The 25139-nt window shown below is 40.3% G+C and overlaps 1 protein-coding gene across 5 annotated transcripts in view; it reads left to right on the top strand.

Moving 5' to 3' along the window:
• LOC121944260 (tight junction protein ZO-2-like) overlaps positions 1-25139 on the top strand; it is a 99679-nt gene that overhangs the window by 34311 nt on the left and 40229 nt on the right. For 4 of the 5 annotated variants that reach the window (XM_042487997.1, XM_042487996.1, XM_042487999.1 and 1 more), the window contains exons 2-5: positions 12196-12249; positions 16463-16587; positions 17542-17644; positions 23165-23678. In XM_042487997.1, coding sequence (XP_042343931.1) covers positions 12196-12249; positions 16463-16587; positions 17542-17644; positions 23165-23678 — 796 coding nt within the window. Of the gene's footprint in view, positions 1-5607; positions 5915-12195; positions 12250-16462; positions 16588-17541; positions 17645-23164; positions 23679-25139 lie in introns of those variants that run through there. The other variant, XM_042487995.1, reaches the window with a different exon arrangement.

Raw genomic sequence — 25139 nt, 5'->3', positions numbered from 1 at the left:
TCAACATGCAAAACCCTGTCCAATATTTACCGAGTCCAGCTTCTTGCTCAGTCAGTCTCTCTTTTTCTTTTCCTAGCCTCCTCCGTCACTGTCTTCTTCTGTCTCTTAGCCTCCGCTATTGTATCTAACTGTACCAAGACGAGCTAACTGGCTTCTTTTTAGCTGAAGGCTGGTGTGTGATGTAGTTGCGTAAAATCTTACTTTTCGTGAGACAACCACAGCCCACTGGCCAATTTACATAGTGCTGAAAGCAGGTAACCGGGGAGCGCTGTAGGAATGGACCAGATGCCATTCTATCTGTTAAAGGTTAGTGTACTATTAGATTGACTTTGAAACTGTTATTATTTTGGTGGAAAAGCTACATAATGTTGCTTTAATTTACACATTTAATTTTACATTTTTAACACTGGCCTGACACAGGCCACCTGGATGTCTTGCGGTGCTCCTGATGACAGGCTGTTCCTGGTATTCATAATGCATATCTCCCCATATCCACAACAGAGAGAAGAACCTACTTAAGCCATCAAATTAATTATGTGTTTATGATGTAATGCAATTAGATATACATTAAATAAGAACATGTTTAGCTTGGGTGCATCACGGTGATGCTGTTCTTAGCACTGCCAACTCACATCAAGGGGCTTCTGAGTTCAAACCCAGTGGCTGCCTTCTGTGTGCAGTCTGCATGTTCTCCCTGTGCTTGTGTGGGTTTCTCCAGGTCTTTTAGCTTCTTCAACCAAAAGAAATGTGAATAAAAGCATGAATGGTTGGTGACCTGTCCAGGGTGTACTGTGCCCCTGTCCCAATGCCGCTGTAGCGCTGTTAAGGATTCTTGTGACCTTGGTGCTATCTAGAGAACCATTCACTGTTTCCACCAGTTTGAGACCATTGTTCAAGGAAGACACACCAACAGAGGGTGTTACAAAGTGCACAATAGAAGGAAATTGTAGAAGCAAAATAATGATTATATCAATAACCTACAAACTTTTGCTCCTTTATTACAGATTTTTTTTAATCCAAAAAAAAGCACCAGCCAGCTATGAATGAGATCACTACACACTCCTTTTCTCCAGTGACTTTCACTATTTTCTCTTTTCTGACTTCTTCATTGTTGCCTTCTCCATCCTCCCTGTCCAACTTGTAGATTATGATGGGCCCACAGATGTCGTCACATTTTGCTATTTTTTTGCTCTAGTTGATGACCAACTTTTGAGGTTCTGACCCAATTTATTTGTGGTCAAAATGCTTTGAATGGTTCAAAATTAGATGTAGGAATAGAAACAGAACCAGTTTCATGTTGATGGAAAAGGGGGATAAGTGGCTTTGGATAGATGTATGTAAGGTGTTGGAAGGTTCTTTGCTCTTCTGTGACGTCACCGTTATAGTACGGTAAAGAGCACACATCACTGTGTCTGAAGTGGAGGAAAGGATGAGTGTTTATTTCAGATGCCAAATCAGCGCATGTCTTAGTGTGCACTTTTGATGTATGAATTATTGAGAAAGCTACCTGAGAGCAGACCATGATGTGCTTTCCTTTTTAAAGGATCAGTGTAGGCCTGAGGGCATAGCTTTGGAAACATTAACCTCTTATTTGTTTGTTTGTTACTAATTTTTCGTGTTAATAGGGCTTGGTGTCATTTAAAAAATGACGATACCAGTACCTATACCAGTACTCTTAAAGTTATACAGATATAAATAGAGTACTTGATTTGATACTCACCATGTAAATAAGGTGGTGAATGTTTTGGCGGCATCTTGGCATGCAGTAATCAGTCAAACACACCATGCTCGACTTCACTACACCACAGACTTATGACTATATGAAATGTAGCTGTTGCCATGGATGTGTGAGCTTTGTGTCAGGGACGATTGGTGAGAGTTTGCTTGGCTGCACACACACAGTGACAGGGAAAACTGTTAGCATCACACGGCTAACAATACCTCCTGGTTATTAATGGCTTTAATAACAGAGTCAAGTTTGGTTTTCAATGATAGTTTTTTTTTTTCAATGCCAAAATGTACTGTTACTGTTCTAGCTCTGTAGTCTAGTAGGGTTGTGACTGTTGAAAGTGCAGGACAGTAGGTGGGCTTTCATTAACCGTCAAACTGCACACATTGAAATTGTGAATATAAAATATGCCTAATGGACACATGCCAATTTTGGAAAAAAAAAAAAGAACCCCACAACCTCCCATTCATCGCAAAAAAGTACAGTTTTACACTTGCATGACATAGTATTTCAGGTGATTAACAAAAAGCCATATTTCACAAAACTGCAATGGAAACACTTTTTAGTCTTTTCTAGGTCACATGATGCTATGGCTATGTGCTTGTCAGTTACAACTGGCTCCCTCATGATGCAGCAGGAGCTACAAGAGATGTTATTGCATCACATAGCTCTTTAACAGTTGAGCAGATCATGCAGAAGTTTTGAATCCACAATTCCTCGCTCCTACATATAAGAGGCTTGCCTTTCCACTATGGCTCCATAACATACCTACATCACCTTGGATTGGAAATATGACGGCTAGTGCAGTGGCTGCAATAGAAATAAAGCTGCTAATGTTTTGACCATCCATCACCATGATTACTGGGATGTTATCACGACTTATCACTCAAACGCAGTCATCTCGCAGTCGTGTTTTATTCACATTTTGAAAATATTGCTTAGGTTTTGTACAAATCTGTGATGGAAACCTGCCTAGTGACAGTAACACATGGTTAATACTGTGAGAGATGAACATTTAAAGAGTGTGCATGCATGGATGGTTTCCAGGCCAAGTTACTGATGTCTGTATTGTTAATAAATGTAGAGCCCTGTTGTATCAGGGTTGCATAAGTGTGGAGAGAACCAACTGTAAAACAGAAGGAAATGGATGCAGTCATTAGTGTGTGTGTGTGTGTGTGTGTGTGTGTGTGTGTGTGTTTTATATGTCTCAGCTTTGAAGCCTCAGAATGAGTCCACAGAGCTGGTGGCTCATGTACTACAATGATTCATCCAGTGATTTCCCTCGTGCTACCCACCAACGCTGCTGCTGTTGATCACAGCTAATCTGTATTTAGCAGGCTAATTATCTTACACAGAGTAAACATCATGCCGCTCCATCATGATATCCAATATCCAGTTCTTATGTCACTTCCACATTTTTCAATCTTTAAGCTATTTTCCTACAGTCCCGCTTTTATGACACCCACTGCAGCATTGAAGACACTTGCCACCTCCCATGAACAGCTCTTACAGAACCATGCCACTAAACTGCTACTTTAAATGTAGGCCATTGGGTACTACACACTATATGTTTTATTTATTACTGTGGACCATGTGTCCAGGCACATGTTTGGTGGATGACACAAAATGTCAATACAGAAAAAAGTCAGATGTATTTGTTGTTATCTTGAAACAATGTCTCTATTACAATTGGTCAGCCAGAGAGCTCTGACAAGTTTTCTCTTTTACACGTTACTGTCCTGCTCAACACACATCTTGGTCACAATTCTTTAAAGCAGCTTTAAAAGATAATTTTATGAGAATGTGTCAAATGACAATGTGAAAGGGGTCTTTTATGAAGCTTTATAGTGACCTTTGCTTCAATAATCTGTCAAACTGCAGCTATGCTGTTGTTATTTACTCTCATCGAAAATGCTTTTAAACCCACTGTACAATAAAAGCTAAAAGAGAGTGAATACTGGACACAAACATCACTCTTAATGAATTTGGCTCTGTAACTGGTGGATGTGTAAATTAGCAACTAGATAACAAGTTTGCCCTATGGACCTACGATAAAAGGTGATCATATATCAGTGTTGTATTCACTGCTTGTTTCTGCCCCCAAGTGGCCAAAAAATGAAGTGAGTGATGATAATTGACCGAAAAATAGTAGCAGCCCAGGCCTAGCACCATACTGAATGTTATCCATCAGTACAACTACTTCTTGATCCAGTAGCTGATATTTGTTAAGGTTTATTCAAGTCAATGCAGAACTGCGAAAGACTGCAGTTCCTCTAATGGCCATTTGAGGCTGGCTCCAACTGCAAACAGTCCTCATAGAGCCCCATGTTAAAATGCACTACTTTACAGCAGAAATAAACATGTTTACAGTGTGGTATCAAAAGTGATTTTCGTCTCTATATCTAATCTCCCCCTTCATGACAACTTAATGGGGAGCACATTTTTATATAACCCAAATTTTGACATTTTATTAGGACTAAAAGGATAATGCATAATGGAGTGCATGGTCGCTTTCTAGTGACAGGTGCCGCGCCGTCCGTCGACAATTTGTTACCACTGGAATAACTTTAGTTAGGTAATGTTAGATTTACAGAGTATAGGTGTAGCTGTTCCGCTGTGTCGGTGTGTTTTCAGGTCATGAAAGTTAATTGGAACATTTTGGTCAGCTAAAAAAGTCTTAAGGAGTCGAATGTTCTGTTTTTGTAGTATTTTGTTTTAATAGTTTTTAAACCCGTTTTTCAACAGGAAAAAATAGCATAAGCTTAAGTTGCCTATTATCACAGTTAGCTGTAAATCCACTAAGCTAACTAAGCTAGCAGCTAGTGTTAGGGTTAGTTCCCCCCTCAAATATCCTTTATAAGAAGTCAAATGTTTAGGTTTTCCTGAAATTACATTTAGCTTTAATGGTTTTCGGAGAAAGTTAGCACCGTGAATTATAGCTGTAAATGTACCATGATAACCAAGCTAGGAACCAGCATTAGGGTTATCGCCACTCTCTCAAATAGGGTCAATTCTGGCTCAAAAAAAACATGATGGCGATGGCAAAACTTGAGTTTTTAAAATGGGAGTCCACAAATCAATAGGTCATGTCATGATGGATACTTCCATTATTTTACACAGTCTGGGTTTAATGCCCTTATACAGAATTGCTGACTTGAATGCATGTCTGATTTAAGAACATTTCTGATAGATGTGCATGCTTCATGAATCAAAATATCTATTTTTTTCACATTGGTTGTTTAAACTGAATTAAAGAGTAAAAATATAAAAACAACCTTGGATAAGCTCCAATGACAGCACGCATTAAGAAAAAATGGTTCCTAAATGTTGACTGTGGCTCTTTATTGAGTAAATGTAGTTGGTCGAAAGTCCTCACAAGTACTGTATAACAAACGTGAGTGTGTGTGTGTGTTTGAGTAAGTGAGTGAGAGAGTCGGAGAGTGAGAGAGACGGAGGAAAAGCAGCAGGATAGTGAGCAGAGTGACAGACAGAGTGAGGAGGGAGGACAGGCAGAGTGCTCTGCCGGGGCGGTTCTCGTGCCTGTCTCTCCCTTTGAACCTGTGGATCCTGCTCCCTACCTGGCCATGTCATCCGGCCTGCGCAGGAAGTGGAGGAGCGCGGTGCGAGCGCTCAGGACTCTCCGCAGGACGGGAGCAGGAGGAGGTGGAGGAGGCGCTGTGAGTCTGCTGTTATTTTTAGTCTCTCCTCCCTCCCAGGGCTAGGCTAATCCGCCGCTGCACAGGCTTATCCAGATTGGAGGTAGGACACACAGACAGGAAGGTTAAGCGCTTGCTCCTGTGGGAAGCTGACTTTGGTTGTGATGCCGTCTAAACTCCCCAAACTGAGCCAGACCATGCTGAAGCAGGAATGTGCTAGTCAGGGCTGTGGGGTTGACAGAGCAGGGGAACCACAGCCGCTCCGCTCACAGGAGCACTGAGGAGGCTCCTCCGCTCAGCCATGAGTCTGGAGTGGCTGCCAACCGGCTGCTGCGCCGGCTACCCCAGCTGGCATCGCAAACTGGCCGAGACGGGCAAGATTGCGGCCTCAGATGGCTGCAGGGAAGGGGGAGGCGGCGGCAACAGTGGGGGGACCAGGATCCAGCTGAGGGGGCTGGACACTGAACAGCTGAAAGGCAGCCTGGTGGTCCTCTACGCACCTGCTGGGAACTCCTGTCTGCTCCGATTGGTGGGACATGCATGGATGGATGGATGGATGATGGATGAATGATGGATGGTGGAGAGCAGAGTGTGCTGATGTGCTGTGTTGCGTCCTAATCGCTTTTCATTCTCATCCTCTTTCAAAGAGTCTTACATTGAATTCAATTGTATGTTTTTGTTTCAGTTTATTAACCCTTTGATACCTGAGCAAATTGACTTGATTTCTTTCAAAAACACTGCAAGAAGACAATGAGCACCAACAAAAAACCCAGAAATGACACAAATATGAGCAAGAAATTGGTATAAGTACAAGTAAAGTAGCTTTAAATTTCTTTTTAAAAAAAGAAAAAGAAAAATGTAAAACAAACAAGACTTTGAAAAAGTGCTTAAAGATTACAGTAATTCTGTAACATAATTTAATGTGTAATTGTGATAATCACAGATATAATATTGACCTAGCGTTTGTCTTTTCCCTTGACATTTTCCCCTAGCTTTCTTTTTTTTTTCTGAATCTACAAATTTCTTGCATTTTGTGGAACATTTCTCACCAAGTTGCTCCTTGCCTTTTCCTGCATGTTTTTGAAAGATATTGCACCAGTTTTGTCAGGTGCTAGGTTTAAATACTTGTGAAAGGTGTCTGAAAGCAGCACAGGAAAAGCCATGTTGCTCCAGGTTTCAAAGGGTTAAATGTAAAAGACAGAAAGTCATTCGACATTGTAGACAGATTTATGGCTGAAATATGCAACTGGAAATAAGATCTTTGAACAGTCTCGGAGATAGATCAACCATGTAATGAATTCCTTTCACAATGCAACATTATATTGATATTTTTAAACAATATTGCAAAGTTATGGACATTTTAAAAAAGGTTTACCAGACATCTATTTTGTAGATGACATTTTGAAGGTTTTTATGCTTGTTCAAACATACTTTCTTTGAGCTATAAATGCTTTGTCTAAAATTGTAAGTAATTCAAGTCATGGTGAATCAGTTGAAAGACATCGAAACGGAAATGTCTAGGAATTGCAATTGGCAATAAAATATAATTGCATAGCATTTATGGCCAGATAACTACAGCCAAAAATGATTTTCTTAAATTAGTTTAGACCTGATCATTTTGCCCTTTGTTTTTGTGTGTGTGCGCACAGCTTTTTTAGTAATATTCCCTTTGTGGATTGTCTTTTTTTTTTAGATTGTGTAGTGTGTCTTCGTATTTTCTTACACCTCCAACTGCTGAACTTCTTCATGTGGATGTTGAAGTTTTATTTGATTTGGACTAAAACTGTCCAGAAAATATCCTGAGCTTGTAGGATATTTAGAGAGAAGATACAATTTCATAATTAGTAAAACTGCTGTTTTTCAAAGTAATGCTGTTGATGACATTATTGTGAAGTTATTGTCATTTTTAAAATGACGTATTTCTTTTCAAGTCATTTCTTTTGTAGGGCTGCTTGATTATGGCAAAAATGATACTCACCATTATTGATGCATGATTACTCTCTTACTACAGAAAAATCATGCATTCATTTGGTTTAATTTTTTTATATAAAACTTTTCTTTATGATGGTGGAGTTCTTCAAACATTGAATGAAATTCACCTGAGAAGCAGGCTTAACATGAAGCAGTCACGTCACAGCCAGGCTGAGAGGGAGTTTGGACTATTAGAGAGGGATGAAATGGCATTGCTGTAAAGGAAAGGGGTACACAGGACTTCTAACAAGACAAAATGAGAGCATCACTGTGAAATGGCCAAAATCATAATTGAAAATAAAATTTGAATAGTCGGACAGATGTAGCTTTGGCTTAATCGTTCTAGTATAATATTTTTTAAATCAGCCTCTAAAATGAAATCTAATAATATCTTTATCTTATCTAATTAATTATCATTAAATATATTAATATAAATAAAATTAATATCTTCCAAAAAAACATTGTCATGAAAATCTGTATGTACAATCAAACAACTGGCATTTTATATAAAGTTATTTAATATTGTAAAACTGGCATGTTTTTTTTGCAAAGTTAGAAAGATGTGAGTGAACGGTTAATGGACTATTGATGTGTTGCTAAAGTTGATCACTAGTTGCTGGCTGCCAGTGTTACTTACAGTTTGTCTGGATGCCACTGTGATGTAATAATGTGTGTGTGTGTGTGTGTGTGTGTGTGTGTGTGTGTGTGTGTGTGTGTGTGTGTGTGTGTGTGTGTGTGTGTGTGTGTGTTTGTGTGTTTTAAAGACAGAAAGAGCTGGATTTATAAATGCAATGTTTTATATATATGTTGTTTCTCATGTAGCCCAATCTAACAAGAAGATAAATAGATGAAAAGTTGAGATTGATTGAAAAATAGCTTTACTATAGTACTAAACTCATAATTGTGAAATTGACTCCATGTGGAATACATGTTTGTTGGGTGTTGTGGTGTATGTGGAATGTTGTACCCACATCCTCCCTTGAAAAAAAGAAAGCATCAGTTGTTTGCATTCAAGCGCCAAAGCCCCCTAGTGCCTTTAGTAATTATGATGGGAGCAAAGGAGGTCGAGCAACGTTAGTATAGCCGGCCATTACGGCGAGATCAGGGTTTAGGGATGGGTCACAAAAACATCCCACTTGAACACAGGACACAGCTGTTCATTTCCTGTTTCTGACCAAGGGAACTATAAAAGAAGGAAAGGTCATTACGTCAGTGACAGCATTCATTTTCTACTGAAGTTAAGGGGTGGACATGACAAGTCCCACTACAGACCATCATTTCTGTGTTGTTTCACCTCAAACCCTGCAACAATTATTCTTTAAAGCAGGAAAACTGTGATGACAGAAGTGGAGAATTCAGACAGTATCTTGCAGCTCTTACATTTTTAAACTGAGTTGTAGCCTGATTGCATGATGTGTATGTTTACACCATTTTGATTAAAGGAATGCAATGTATTTACGCCTTCCGTTTTAATGGATGAATGAGTGTATGAGTGTCAGTGCACTAAAAAACTAAAACAAAACTGTAAAGCAAGAAATAAAAGAAATGGAAAGCTGAGGCCGGCCACACCGGGCACTAAGTGTGTTAGTTGGAGGAAGCAGCAGCTGGTAGAGAGTTGGGGTACGTCCACAGCCTGGGGCCGTGGTTTGACTGTCAGTTGGAGCATGTCTACAGTAATGAGACAAAATGGGGCAGGTGATGTATTAATGTTGGGAAGCTGTCTGCATGTGTCTGTACGTCCACACCTGCTCAGGTGCAGATGCTACAGGGTGTTACTCCTTAGCCCCACATGTCCGTCACCGTCAGCTGATGCTGAAGCACTGGTCAGCTCTGATGGTTTGTGGTGCAGAAGAGTTTAATCAGAGTGAGGGACCCCCAGCTGTTAGTCACAACATGATGCCACATATCTCGGCAAAATTGCCAACATGGTGAGAGAAGGACCTTTTATATGTCAGTTTATAGTGGTACTGTTCAGCTTTACGGGATTCTGACTCAAACTCACATGAATATCATTGTGTGCAACCTTACAGAAGTAACTCATGAATTCTAATTGAGGATGGATTTGAATGTTTTTTTTTTTCTGAGAGATGAACATTTTTGAATGAGAACTTGTAATAATGGTGTGAACATTCGTTCTGATTTGTGACTTTTTCAACACGTTCCTATCCATAGTCGTCACATATTGCAACTTTGCCGTGGACTGCCACGTCTACATGTTATGCTATATGTAGCCACCTGAGTCTGCTGTTGATGTTCTGGGATGATGCTACTGTGATGTCAACATAAGCACATGGTGGGATTAAGGTGCACGTGCTAATGTTTAGGCAAGACAACACATGGCAATCAGCCCCAGGACGTCAGCAAACACACATGCTCACACCAATGGTCAGGATTAGGCAACAAAGTCACTTTTAGAAAAAAAACCATCACATTCAGACAGGAAGTGAACACCACACTCCTGCATGAAAGTCTGAGAAATGTTAGTCTCAGCCACAGCCCATTCCACCCGCCCTATAGGGGCCCTCATGGTCCTTATATTACGTCATTACTGGCAGTGTTTCATCCTGACGCCGTCCAGAAAAGAAGAAGAGGAAGGTAGAGTTATTAGTACAAAGTTTTGAAGATCAAACTAAAATTTATTGTATTATATCTTTAAAGTTGAAGGCAGGGTTGATTAAAATCAGCAGCTACTTTAAAAATTCAATCCGGTTGCTTTTGCATGTAGCTGCTGATGGCATCATACAGTTACTGCAGAAAAGTGATGCAGTCACATGAGGCGCCGGCTTGCTGTCTGGCAGCATATAATTACACCGCAAATGGCTCTGTCCCGCCTTGTTTTTTGCTCACAACGTCCAGCGGTGAATCATGGGACACGAAGGGTGGCTTTTGGCTTTGGGATCTTATGCTGAAATCATTGCAAAAGTGTCAGTATCTGATGACTTTGGAATGAGAAAGGGCCTGACTTTCCTGTATCAGTTTATGGTGGAGATGTCATAGTACTTCCTGTTTCAACCGTTCACAGTTCACTTAACTTCTTTTTGTTTTATGGTAGATTGCAACCATTACTTTTTGAGGTTACATACTTTACTGCAGGCATTTTTGCATCGATGAGTCGCCTTTTAGTGGTTTGTCAAAATAAAAGTCCTCTGCTACTTTTAAGGTTTTATATGTCACATCTTCTCCAATTACATCCATTATAAGGATGCTCTTTTTTTCTCTGTTTTACGTCAGTGTTAAGTGAATATTTTTGGAGTTGTGTTTTGGACTGTTATTCATACAAAATAACACAAGAAAAGCATTAGTTGCAGTCCTCATATGAACTGGGCAGTTGTACTTTTTAGTCTCTTTAGTGGAGAACACACTGAATCATTTCCCCAGGAGGAACACTTCAGGAACAAACACTGCATACATAATGAAGTTTGATATGTGTGTGTCAGGTGTACTCTCTAAAGTAGGTGACCATGTCCGTCATGCTCTTGTAACTAGCATACAATATTTTTCTATGGTTATTGTGTGAGTGTTGCCTGTCCATTCTGCCTTGAATCAGAGCAGTGACACAAAGGGAAAGTGTTTTGGGGTTTGGGAGACTTTTCCTGAGAAGCCCTACAGTGATTAACCTACCTTAGTACACACAAAGCACAGACTTTAATAGTCTTTGAAAGTAGTGTTCGAAAAATTTAATTCCAACATGGCTAGCACTGAGTTTGTTAGAGACATTTTCTCTTCATCATCTTCAGTATTGTCAGCTGGAAACAGTGATGTCAGCTATTAACAGTGATGTCAGCTGGTAATGGTGATATATAAAATTATTCTTTAAATGGCAAAAATGACTGCACTTTTGTCCTGTTTTTCTGACCGCTTGCTTTTTGCATGCGAACATTTCTTATCTGATAATATAGACAAGCATAATTTTCTGCACACTGTATTTTGGAAAACAGTGTCAAGTAGTGCCTGCAAACTGACTCCAGATCAGACCAGACATTTCTTTTAATTGGACAGTATTTTGCTCCTAGTCAGATCTTCTTCAAGATGAAATTATTAGAAATAAAAGCACACTCACATATATATACTACTAATAGACTAGGCTAGTGATCATTAAACTTGCAGACTGATTTATGTCCTCAAAAGGATTACCAATATGTGTAGAATGTAGTATACAATGCAGCGGCAAGGTCAGGATGTCTCACTGGCTACACCCCCCCAAAGACACACACATGGGTAATTAAACTCTACGTCTCTGCAGCAGTGAGCTCAAAAAATTCATTACAGCCTCTTCCTCCTTCAGTTTTCCCATCTGTTCTCTAACATTGTCTCTAATTGTTAGAAGCAGCCGAAGTTGAGCAGAGAGACAGAGAGAAAGAGAGAGAGCAGTGAGTTGGAAAGGGATGAGGGCAGATGTCTGCTGGAACAGTTGTCCAATTACAATTATCCACCAGCCGGGCAGGGCAACATGCAGCCTGCTGTTATTGACATGATACTGACTGTTCTTTCACAGAGGTCACTTCCCACACCCACACACGCCCTTTTCCTCTGATCTGTGCGTGTTTGTGTGTGAGTGTGTTAATCTGGATTAGTCTCTTCTCCACTTGTGTGTGTGCTCGGCCCCCAGTGATCGATAGGCTCCTGCTGCACACACATTTGTCCAAAGTGTATTTCTGCAATTTTTATGGAGTAGCACTGTAAAAAGTGAATAGATTTATCGATAACTCTTCGCAATGTCTTACAATGTTTTAGAACTTGTTATTCACTTTCTTCACAGTTATTATACAATAAATGAATTCTGTGTCAGGTGTTGAAATGCCTGTTTGCTAACGGTGTGGTGTCTGTGTTTTTCTGCAGAGCTCAGGGATGGAGGAGATGGTGTGGGAGCAGTACACAGTCACTCTGCAGCGGGTGAGTTCATTCATTAACTGTGCTTTTAAAACAGGAAGCATTCATCATCCATCTATTCATCAGCCTGAAACATCGGGAGACCAAATGATGCATTTATCAGTCCCTGACCTCTGACAGCCTACTCCTGATAAAACACAAATTCTGATCTTGTTCATCATTTAGCATTAAAATCATCATCCATCATTTTTATAGGCAAAATTGCAAGTGCTTCGGTCATTTATCAGTAGCCTACGACTGTCAGTCTGCTGTGTGTGAGTTTTAAGTCTTCAGGTAGAGAGCAGGAAGGAGACACAAAAAGCGACTCTAATAAAGCAAGGATCTGCTTGTTAAAATTCAGATTTACTAGAATGGTTAGCTCTCACATCGCCTTTTATTAGCTTTATTTATTTATTTAACTGTCTTATCAGACAGTTGATCTAACACACTTTACAGCAGTGATGCTCATCTTACAACCCTCAGGACAAATCTGGCCCTGACACATACCTATGTTCATACCTATGTTTACTTTAGTTATTCTCAGAACAATGTCAACAATTTTGCCAGAAAACTGCAGCGTATTCTGCCCAGAGTCTCCACAAAAACCAGGACTGTGGAACACATCACTTCAGCTCTTAGATTGCTGCAATGACTTACAATGAATCAGAGAATTGATTTCAAAATATTATTATTAACCTACAAAGCACTGAATGGTTTGGGGCCAAAATACATAAAAACTGATATGCTGCTCTGTTTGGAAGACATCCAGAGCTCTTAGATCATCTGGGACGAGGCTTGCTCACCGTCCCCGGGGCCAGAACCAAACATGCACAAGTAGCTCTCAGTTGTTATGCACTTAAGATCTGGAACATACTTCCTGAACACTTTGGATCTGCCCCAAACAATTTGTTGTTTAAATTTAGGCTTTAAATGTTTCTGTTTGCCACTGCTTTTCCCGAGGTTACTCAAAGATGTTTGACATTATGATATTTGCCTTTATGTCTGACGTGCTGTATAAAGAATCTTGGATTAAATTGGATGATATAACAAAATAATCTTTAAGTATAGATGCATATGAGACATTAAAGCCAGATGACAGTATCATGAAATCACTTTATACATTGATACTTCCCCTCTAAACTACTTTCTGTTAGTCTGTAATCTCTGAATAGCCAGAATCAGGGGTAGGGCTATGGCATTGAGACCTGGTATTAATATTCTGATCGATCAATTTATTGATCAATCAGCTTTATTTGTAAAGCACTTTACACAATGTGCTTCACCCCCCCTCCCCAAATGATATACCATGTAGTGAACAGTAAAAGAGACTAAAATGTATAAATAAGTAGTTGATAAATAAATAAGTAAAGTTGAATTAAAGGCCACACTAAAAAGGAAGGTCTTGCAGATATCGAAATAGCCATCTGAATCAATAAATCTATTGACACCTCAATGACACATTCAAATGTTTACTCTTCATTTACAGACATTAAAGTGTGTCTTTCAGCAATGGAAAAAAAATCATCATTATCTCTTCTTGGCCGGATTTCTATGGTTCAAATAAATAAATAGTTGCATAAAAATAGGTCTGCCGTGATCCCAGCTGACCTCTGATATCTGGAGTCACTTGATTGTAATAGAAAAGCACAAAATGAGCAGCACTGCTTCAGGGTTTCCCACACATTCATGTATTTGTGGCAGGCTGCCACAATGAACATATGTGCACATAAGGATTTTCCTAGCACTATTGAAATAAACAGTATATACCGTGCCATTAATGATTGCACCACACTCTTGTTTGGCATGTACTTTTGTCACAGACGCAGCAGCAGAACACCATCCACGCCGCGACTCAAACTGATGCTGAGGGATAACAATAACTCAAGTTTTACAGGCACTGTGTTCACGGACCCACAAAAACGTCCGAATTTAAAAAGGGGCAGAGAATGATAACAAAAGGGACATACCAGTGAGTGCCCCATGTACAGAGGCTGTGTCCTCGCTGCAATGGCTGCAGGTTCGATCCCTGTCTGTGGCCCTTTGCTGTATGTCATCCCCCCTCTCTCCCGCTTTCACGCTTAGTCTGTTCCATACAATTGAAGCAAAAGCAAAAAAATTAAAAAAAAATCCCACACAAATTTTTTTTTTAAAATTGCAAGTTTGCTGACATCATCCCACCCCACATAGATTTTCATTCTGTGGGAAACATAGTATTCATGCATGCATGCATTCACATCTTAGAAATGATCTTTAAGTATAACTACACAAATGTCTTATAGATCAAGATGATGACATTTTATATCCAAAAAGTCAACTTCATTGTAATCACAATGTTTTCTGTCTATTATTTAAAAGTAACTGACATATTTGGTAAGATACTGCATTGGTGACACTAACCTTTGTGTCCACCTTGAAACTGTTCTGATTGGAAAGGTCTTGTGTGCTGTCAGGTTCGAAAAATAATAATAATAATCATTTTTATCTAAATAGCACCTTTCATAAATGGAATGTAGCTCAAAGTGCTTCACAGAGATAAAAGAGGCACATGGAGGCATAAAAAGAAGCAGCAATAAAATATACAGGTTTTAGGATAAAACATGCAAAAAAAATAATGGTAATAGATCCATTTTAAAGAATGTCTGTTTTGTCTTCATTTAACTTCCAGGCAGTGAGAGTCATCTGGCTTCACAGAAACATATAACTGGGTATCATCTGCATAACTATGGAAATTAACTTTATGTTGTCTGATTAATTCACCAAGTAGTAACATGTACAATGAGAACAGTAAAGGAGCGATTATAGAACCCTGTGGTAAACCATACATTGTATCATACTTTTTAGAGGCATATTCCCCAATGCAAACAAAGGACTGTCTGCCTGATAAGTAGGATTTAAACCAGTCAAGCACAGCACCGAAAAGCCAGATTTGAAATTGGTCCAAAATTTCCTAAGTTAGTGGGGTCCGGGTTATGTTTCTTCAGTAATGGTCTGACAGTAGCTGTTTTGAAAGGGTCAGGAAAGGTGCCTGTTTGAAGTGATAGGTTCAGTATTTCCAGTGTGCTGGTGGAGAGGCAGTCTATTACGTCCTTGAAAATGTAGTAGATGCAGTAGATGTAATAAGCATGTGGTTGATTTTAGCTGAGTAACAATTTTCTTCAGTTCTGCCTCATTTAACATGTTGAATTTTTCCATTTCAACTCTTTTGTGGCATGTATGGTCTATAGTTTTTGGCATCCCAGTGTGCATTATGTTTGCTCTAAAGTTTTGGGTTTTTTTTTAAATATTTTTTATTTTTCCAAAGAATTAGGCAAAGTCCTCACACTTGGATGATGATGCTTGAAAGAGTAGATCTGGGGTGGCTGGAGGATTAAGTGGTCTCTCTATGACAGTGAAGAGAGTTCTGGGATTGTTTTTGTCATTTATTATTTTCGAATAGTAAGAATGTGTGGCCTCCCGAATGGCCATGTTGTAAGAATAAATACAGTCCTTCATAATGTCAAAATGGATGTTTAATCTACTTCTATGCCACCTGCGTTCAGCTTTACGACACTCTCTCTTTAGAAGAAGAGTGTGTTCTTCTTTCCAGGGTGCCATTTTAATATTAGACCTTTCCTTATTTTTTTAAAATGTGTGTGAAGCATCCATGTTTAAGAATTTGTGGTTTCTTTGCAGCTGCATCCATATTTATATCATTGTCTACTGTCATGGTTACATATGAGAGTGGACAGACATGGATACAAACTGTAACTTGACTGGTTGGCAAATGCACTTGGTTTAAGTGAGGCAGAAGTAGTGATTTTGGTTTGATAGTGAATAAACGTCAATGCTGACGTCAATGCCACGTGACATGTTTACTGTGTGATCTAGCAGCTGTGAGACACAGGATGCAAAGTCCTCTACGTCATCAAAGTCCTCTCTATGACATATGTGGAGTACAAGGAGGTACAAGGATGTTTTTTTAGGAAATGAAAAGAAAACATGGGCAGAGCATAATCAAAGCAGTAATTATGCTTCCCCCAAAATGCACCAAAAAAAAACATGTAGTGGTTCATACAGGTCATTGTGGTCAGGTCAGTGAGACAGGGTTAACATCAGTATATTTTGCAAAAACCAAACAGTCAGCTTCTCTGTGAGTGTCTGCTGCAAAGTGAATGACAGCAGTTCTGTTTGTCTCAGTGTGGCTGTGAGTCACAGTGTGTCTGACTGTATTTACTGATTGATTTCTTTTTTTCTGCAGGACTCAAAGATGGGTTTCGGCATCGCTGTGTCAGGTGGGCGTGACAACCCCAACGTGGACAACGGTGAGACGTCAATCATCGTGTCAGACGTGCTGCAAGGAGGACCAGCAGATGGTTTACTCTTGTGAGTCTGTCAAACTCAAATCCTCCTCACTGTTAAATGCTTCAGTTGAATGAGTTGCTCGCTATGTTCTGCTTAAATGCTCAGAGTTGGAGCTCTGCAAAATATCATGCTAAACACAGTTTGTGCTGCATGAGCTAAGTGTTTCATGGTATGCTGTAAAATAATAGTACAAAAGGCCTAAAGTACAATACTTGGCTCATTATCCCTAATAACAGTGACACTCAACTTTTGCCTGTGGGCCAAATCTGGCTCCCGATAGGGGTTCACACTGAGAATTGTTTTTGTACTTTTAGTTCACAGAAGGTGCCGGAGTACGTAAAACAGCATCAAAATAAAGCTTGTTATCAAAAAACGGTGCCAGTGGAGGATTCCCCCCATCCCGGACAAAGGTCCTAGCTAAGACCCCAAAGTACTAAAATCCTAGAAATGTCCTAAAATCTTAGAATGTCCTAAAATCCTAGAAACGTCATTGAATCTCAGAAATGTCATTTAATCTTCAGAATTTCCTACAGTCCTAGAAATGTCCTAGGAAATGTCCCAAAACATGCTAAAATTTTAAAATCCTATAAAAAGCCTAAAGTTGTAGAAACATCCTAAAATCCTAGAAATGCCCAAAAATCCCAGAAACATCCTAAAATCCTAAAAGCTTCTAAGAATCCCTGAAAAATCCTAAAATCCCAGAAACATCCTAAAATCCTAGAAATGTGTATGGGGCTGCTGCGACTGGCCCCTGGCCTCCTGTCATTTTTGCAAAAGTGGCCCCTGAGCAAAGCAAGTTGAGTATCACTGCCTTATGATTCCTCACCATAAATCAGTATAGGGAAAAAATGTTATCTTTCTGCAGTCAAGTTTACGGACATTACAACACGTTATTATTCATGAAACATTTTAACATTATGATATTTGTTTTGTTCTTACAAGGACATCATTTCTGTGTATCTTTTTTTTGTCCAGTGAGAATGATCGAGTCATTCAGGTCAACAACATCCCCATGGACAACGTGCCTCATTCCTTTGCTGTGCAGTCCCTCCGTAAATGTGGAAAAGTAGCTAAGATAGTGAGTATGAAGCACACACAGATGACACAGTGTCCTTTTGCAGAGTAAAAAATGGTGACTTGACAGCTCACAATCATCACTGTTATCAAAATAACTGAGATGAAAACACCCACCACCTCAGACATGCAGCACTTGATATTCGGTAGTGAGACCTCCATCCTGCATTCCAGTGTTCTGATATATTCACATTTCAACAATCATGTCTGACGTTTTTTTTTTTTTAACCAGCGTGGACATTCAGCAAAGCTGTAAACACTTTTTTCAGACAGTAATGTTGCACAAAGTAACTTCTGCTGAGACATAAACCGATGGTTAGTCAGTGGTGAGTGAGGAGCTGAAAGGTCTGAGGCAGATCACTGAGTCATCACTGCAGCTCTGCAAAGACAACTAACATGCCACACAGAGATGGAGCAACAAACAACACTGTGAATGTGTGTGTGTGACTGGGGTCTGTGTTGTGATGCTGTGACCTACTGTACAGTTTTTTGTAATGCTGTGGTGCTGCACATTGACAGGAACAGACTCTGTGTGTGTGTGTCTGTGTGTGTGTGTGTGTCTGTGTTCATATGAGCCAAAGAGAAAGAAAGAACAGTATGACATGCACTTGTATTTTGCCTGCATGTTTCAGGGTTCCTAAACATTTTTTTATATGTGGCAGCCTGCCACGAGTAAAACATCTGCTATCACAACTTTTTTTGAGCTGGACCATTAATTAGAAGCGCTATTAGAATATTTAAACCGTTCGATTATTGACTGCACCACGCTGTCATAGTACAGAGCATACTCTGGGTACAGACGGAGCAGCAGAACGACAGGCTTAGTGAATGTGAAACTTAATCAATAATTATGCTTAGTTTTAAAAGTTTGCATTCACATCATTTTGCAGTAGCTGCTCCTATTATCAATCAGTCTGATCTGATCCGGTCAGATCAACAGATACAGTAAATGATCCACCCTGTGACTCAAAAATCTCAAACTGATGCTGAGGAAAATAAGAACTCATGAGGAACTCCACCTGCGCTGCGTTCATGGACCCCAAAGATGTCTGAATTTAGAGTGAAGGGAAACAAAATGATAATTACATACACACACAGGCTCGAATTGCCCCTTCGGGACGATAAAGTTTTACTGCCGCACATCCACACATTGATTCTAATTTTTGGGGAAATGCTGTAGTTTGTTGCCTGAGACATACATTGTTTTCCTAAATGAACAGATTTAGCATTGCAGTCCAACAACATAGTCAGGCTCAGGTTGTGATCGAAAAGTTCAAATACATTCCTTTCCTAATTACTTTTCCTTAACCTCCAGAGAAAACGTCAGGAGGTCAAGGAAAGATGTAAAGGAGAACTCATAAGGACTTAGGGAAAGACGATTGCAGTGTTAAGATAATCTGACTGCACTTGTCCTCGGCTCTGTAATGAAGTGACGGCAGATGTTATTGACATTGGTCTGCTGTGATCAAACTATGATGTTCACATGATGGACTACAAAAAGCACATCCTCACTGTGTTGGTTTATAATTGCAAAAAATGCTTGTGACTATTTTATTGATCTGTTTTCTTAAAGCCCTTTGTTATGTGGATCTCAAAAAGTGTGCCATAAATTCTGAGTATTAATAGTATGATCATGACTATGATTGTGATTATTATTATGTACGTTATAAAGGCTAAACCAGGACAACCCAGTGAAAAATACTACATCGTTACTGAGGTTAGAATTAAAATACAAAGTAATATCAGCTCCTAGTCACAGAAGTGAAATGTAACATTGTTACACGAGATGGGTGCTCACACTGTGACGGATTCTCTCCTTCTTTTGGTAAAGGATGCTCCAGTGTATCCTTTGCTAAAGGAGATTATAAAGGAATCATTGAAACTCCTTTCCTTTATTTTAGGGGAATTGGAACAGCTCTGATCGTGGCAGCTGCTCAGATACTTCCGGGTCATTTCACTCAGTTAGGAACCTCATAATGGTCAGATTAAAAAAAGAACCCACAATGCGACTGCAGCGATGCACATGTAGACAAAATACTACTGCTGAACAATATTCTCACATTATATGAAATACATTACTTAAAAACTTGTCAGGGAGAAGGGCACTTTACAGATATTGCAGGGCGAGGCAGCAATGGCGAGAAAGAAAAGAGTGCAGAGAGGGGACACTCACTATGTGCTATGTTGTAACACTGTACATCTACAGCAACACATTGTGTGTGTGTGCGTGTGTGTGTGTGTCTCAGGTTTTCAGCTTGGCTGCGCCTGGCGCTGCTGCAGCCCTAAAAGTAGCAGGCCTTCTCTCCTGTCTGTATAGAGAACAAATCTCACTGCGCCACATAGCTAAATATAAAAGCCTGACATGTCGAGGGAATCTGATTTGCCGCCTTGAATCACCTCTTTCGAGACATGCAGCTGCATCTTTACTCTCACTCCTGTCCAAGAGCTGCAGACAGAGAAGCCATTAAGTTTGAAGCCAGCTCTCTTTTGTATGTTCTTTCTCTTCTTTTTTGGTCTTACTGAACAAACAGGTCAGTTAGATAAAGTCTGACTCTGAACTCTTGCTGTGTAGTGTCGGCAGCTCTGCTTGTTGGGAGCTCCTCCCGCTCTGATGTACACTTACTTTGTCACCTTTACACCATGCACCATGTTTGTCATAGCAGCATACAACACAATGTTGCTTGTTTCTGTGGTTGCCATTGACTTTATTTACATTAAATTGAAATGCCTTTACCAACATTCAGTTCCAGGAAAACTTTGTCTCATGTGACACAATCGTAGCAATATCCACTTTTACGTCTTCTTCCTATTATTAGTAATGTTCAAGTTGGGATAGGCAGAAATCTGGAAAAAGCAAAAAAAGAGGCAGATTTTTGAACAAACGTCCTCCTCCTGTAGCTTTCTCCAGCAGGAGGAGCCCCTCCCACCAGACGATCAGGGGCACATGCACGTGGTTTCTACAGTGACTCGTGTTTTGCATACATTGATTTATTTAATCTTATTTCATGGTACAGTTGCCTGCAGCGCATTTGCTCAGTCCTTCCTTGTCCCGCTGTCTGTCTCTCTCTCTAATTACCAGACTAGAAGTGAGACAAGGCTTAGCTGCTAGCCACCTCACGGCCCCTTCGCCTCACTCCCGCAGCTACTGACTGCTTCCCTGGAGGGAGAGCAGGCAGCAGCTCACGGAGACGGACCTCCGGTTGACAGTTCAAGCAGCTCAGACTCTGCCAGCGCAAATTCCCCCCAGAGTCTTGGTGACAGCAGGCTGGTCTAATTGTGCAAGGACAGCAACAGAAAGTTTTTCAATGCGATGGGGAGCTTGGGTTCGCGCTTGCTGGATTTTGGTTGCTGCTGCCCACTCTCCTACAAGCGAGGTGAACTGTAGTGGCGGGGAGTGAGGTGGAGGGTACTCTGTGATTTGAGACTCAAATGCACTAATGTTCGCTTCATAGACTCAACCTTGAAGCTGAAGCCATGAACCTTTAGTTTTGGTTAACATAAGGCCTGCTCCATCTCTGAGATGCTTTGCAGATGCACGTTTTATTTAGTCAGACTGTCTTTTAGACCTTTATGTTTAAGTTTGTGTTCCTTTTTGTGGATCACTTTGCAGTGTATGCAATTGTTATCAAGGCTGGAACAGCAACTCTCTGCACGATTCTCAACTATTGAATCAGGCTTTTACCATCTGAAAGGATGTGCATTATCTGCATTTGTAGAACAGCTAGTTTGAATACCCTTTCTCTGATTGGTGTGCGATCTCTTCCTGAGCCAGATTTTCTAAAGCCTGACAATGGAACCAATAGGGGATGCAGAAGTGTAGTTCTCTCTCAGACCACTTGGATTGAAATATAATAAAATGTTATTATGGAATTTTCCCAAATGATGGCAAAATTGGTTGCTTAACCCAGTTTTATATACCACTGTTAAAGATGTGTTTAAAGAGTTACTGACCCCCCCCCACACACACACACACACACACACACACACTTTTCGCTTTAGTGTCTCCTCCCTGGAATGTGAAAAAAGTCTCAAAAATGGGCGGGGCTCAGACAGCGGCTAAGACATTCCCGGTCACTCAGTCATGCCGCCTCTTGATCCACAGCACCTCCACGATCCCACGCACACATGCAATATGACATATAATATACACGTCAGCAGTGCTTTCTCAACCATAAAAAAAGCATAACTTGTTACTTATCACAATCGTTTACCATCTCTGTTATATGACAGCTTATCTCAGCCTCTGCTGAGAGGGTAAGGAGCTCCTGAATCTCAGTGTTGTCCCAGTTTGCGGACATTTACAGCAGCCTTCTTGAAATTAACTGCTATGATAACAGCTGTTGTTTTTAAAGCCCTCGTGTTGGGTCGCAGAAATAAACACCTCATCAAAATGTCACACTCGTGCTGCCCATGGTCACGTCTTTCCAGCTTTACGTTTTACACCAACCTTGCTTCAGCTCTAATACTACCTTTGTTCCTGGCTCAGAAGCGAGACCACTCTGTCCCCCCTCTCTTTGATCACATGTTATACACTTGACGGTGAGGCGGCATTATGGTGTGATATTCCCGCCTTGAACAGGCAGCGTAAATGTAGCTAAGTAGTCAGTTTGTGAGAGGGCAGCAACAGAGCAGAGACATGGGGCTCAGTTGGCTGCTACCAGCATCAGCCATTAACAAAATTCATTTGCAGTAGCAGGTTTCAACCTTTAGAGGGCAGTCACTGCATATTAATAACAGATTATATACGTCTGTACACTTTTAATACTTTGCACATACTAGATACCCATATATATTGAGAAGAACAAAGTCGACCACTGCCCACTGAAGAACTTAACTGTAACTTTATTCAGAGTGAGCAACGCGTTTCGCCCACGGCTTCTTCTGGTTTGCTCAGTGAAATTACACAAGTATTCACAGGTGTGATAAATACACGAGTCCCTTGACAATTAACATTCATTTCATCATCATCATTGCATCAGTAACATTTTCTGAAGTGAATGTAAAAAAAAAACCTGACAGTATTTACAAAACATTAAAAACAGCAAGGATTTCATGACTTATAATAATTATAACAATATTTATAAAATATCATTTTTAAAAAACATCAAGAGGCCTAGAACAGTTAATAGGATTACACATTACACCATGTTATCACAATAAGGAACTGAAATCCAGCAGTCCTTAAAAAGGAAAAATTACCAGACCCATAGCTGTCCCTCTGTCTCACTAAGGGGAAAAGATTAGTGCAGGTCTACATTACCTACAAGGAGAAACAGGCTAATTATTAATATATTTTTAAAAAAAGCAACTTAAATCCTGTGATTCATTAAGTCCAAAAGGTTCGATAGTATTTAATATACCTGTATACCCATATACAGTATATTGAAAAAATGTTATGGGGTGTAGTTGCTCTTTTAAAGAACACTTTTGCAGAGTAGTGGGTGGTGACTTTGAAGGGGTACAACTGATGGGTATTTGGATCTAAAAATTTTCATTGAAGCTTTGTTTTTTCTTTCTCTGTCAGACGGTGAAGAGACCTCGTAAGGTGGTCCACTCCATGAAGCAGCCCCCTTCCCCAGGCGCAGACAGTCGGGACTACGCCCCCTCCACCCATTACTATGACGCTGACAACGACAACGGCTGGTACCGTGATGAAGGCCGGGACCACACCATGGACAGCAAAGCATACCTGGACCCCGACTACAGGGGAGGGCGGGACTCCAACCAGAGAGGGAGGAGCCGCGGGAGGAGCCAGGAGAGAACCTCGCCCAGCCCGGACAGGTCCAGGAGAGATGGCAGCCGGGGACGAGCCCTGGACACCAGCGCCGAGCGCCAGAGGTATCACAGCCGAGGCCGCAGCCCCGGGGACAGCTACCGCATGGAGGACAAGTATGAGCGAGGAGAAGGAGGAGGAGGAAGAGGAGGGAGGTATAGGAGCAGGGACCGGCTTAATGACAACCCTCCAACCCCAGAACCTTCCAGAGAGCCACTGGAGAAACCTGTCAACGTCCTGCTGGTGAAGAACAGACCCAGCGAAGGTAAAACACACAAGATCACAATTTTTTCACTCACGATTGAGACTAGGGGTTGAAATTGATAACTAAAAAGTGCAAAGGAAGTGTCAGCATGAAAGGAATTTTTACTTTGTAAAACCTCAGGGAGCTATTTTGATTTATCTATTTTTTATTTATATTTTCCCTTAATTAAAAAAGAAAGTTGCTGGGAACTTGCTGTATTTGATGTTAAAAGTTTCAATTCTGATTAAACCTTTGCTTAAAGCATTTAAACAAAGTTTTGTTTTGTAGTTTGTTATATTCCAAATTCTAAATATTGACAGATTTTTTTGTAAATGCATATCAGTTCCAAATATTAATTATCAGTCTCATTAACTACTAATAATCAGTATTGGTTTTGTTGACTCCTAACTGAGATAGTGATTGTCTTTCATTTGTCTCTCAGTGTCTCTGTAATGCAGTGCATCATTAACTGCAGCCTCTGAATGACCAGAGTTGAGGTGACAGCTGTCTGAACAAAGACTTTGCTAATGACTGATTTAAGGAGAGGACACTTAAAACTTTTGATAAGTGTTGCCCAACAGAAATTAAAGAGCTGCACGCAACAGTTTTAGCAAAAGGTTTCAGTTGTCTCCATGGTAACTAGATCCTATCCTCCAGCCAGCCTGTTTAGTAACATATCATTCCGATCAGTATATGATACATTTCGATAATGTGTGGATGAGTGGATTTGATGGTATTAGTGACTTAATTGAAAAGGAGGATATTTTACTGAGAAGACAACAGGGGCACAAAAATGAGGTGGTCAGTACCAAACAAGGGAACTGCAGGGTGAAAATGTGGTGGTCCAACAAATTTGGGATGAACTCGGTATTTTCAAGTCTGCCAACTGTTTGGATGATTTGGTTTACTGGATCCAGCCCTGTGTTGTTCACACTGGGAGACACGAAACTCTAGCAGATGTGTCAGAGAGGCTTGCTGTGACTTTCTAATGGCATTACGCAGCAAAATATAACAGTGTTCATGATATAACAAAATCCTCCAGAACAACATGACAGGAAAGTGTCACAACACTTTTTCTTTCCAAACACATCACTTATGTCGAGTGACCCACCATAAATTAGGCTTAAGATGGGGCTTATTTCAGGGCTGTTGTTTTAGATATTATCAGATCATGTGATCAAATGTTTTTGTCACTTGAATAACTATAGAGAAAACAGAAGAACACCAGGCACTGTAACACTGGAGATCTAAGAGTGGAGGGTGTTGATCCAACTCTTTGGGTCAGTTTCAAATATTTCAACAATGATCAGAATAATTGCCATGAAATATTTTATAGAAGTTCTTCCATGAAGGATGACTACCAATGACTTTTTCTGATCCCCAAAGTTTTACTTTAGCAACAACAGCAGCTGTGAATGGATCACTTTGAAATGTGGAACAAAAAAAACAAGGGGTCGACTGTTGGCATATTAGATGTTGGCA

This window comes from Plectropomus leopardus, chromosome 6 (assembly GCF_008729295.1).
Source record: "Plectropomus leopardus isolate mb chromosome 6, YSFRI_Pleo_2.0, whole genome shotgun sequence".
NCBI classification, from domain to species: Eukaryota; Metazoa; Chordata; class Actinopteri; order Perciformes; family Serranidae; genus Plectropomus; species Plectropomus leopardus.
This window is presented reverse-complemented; position numbering and strand designations above follow the sequence as displayed.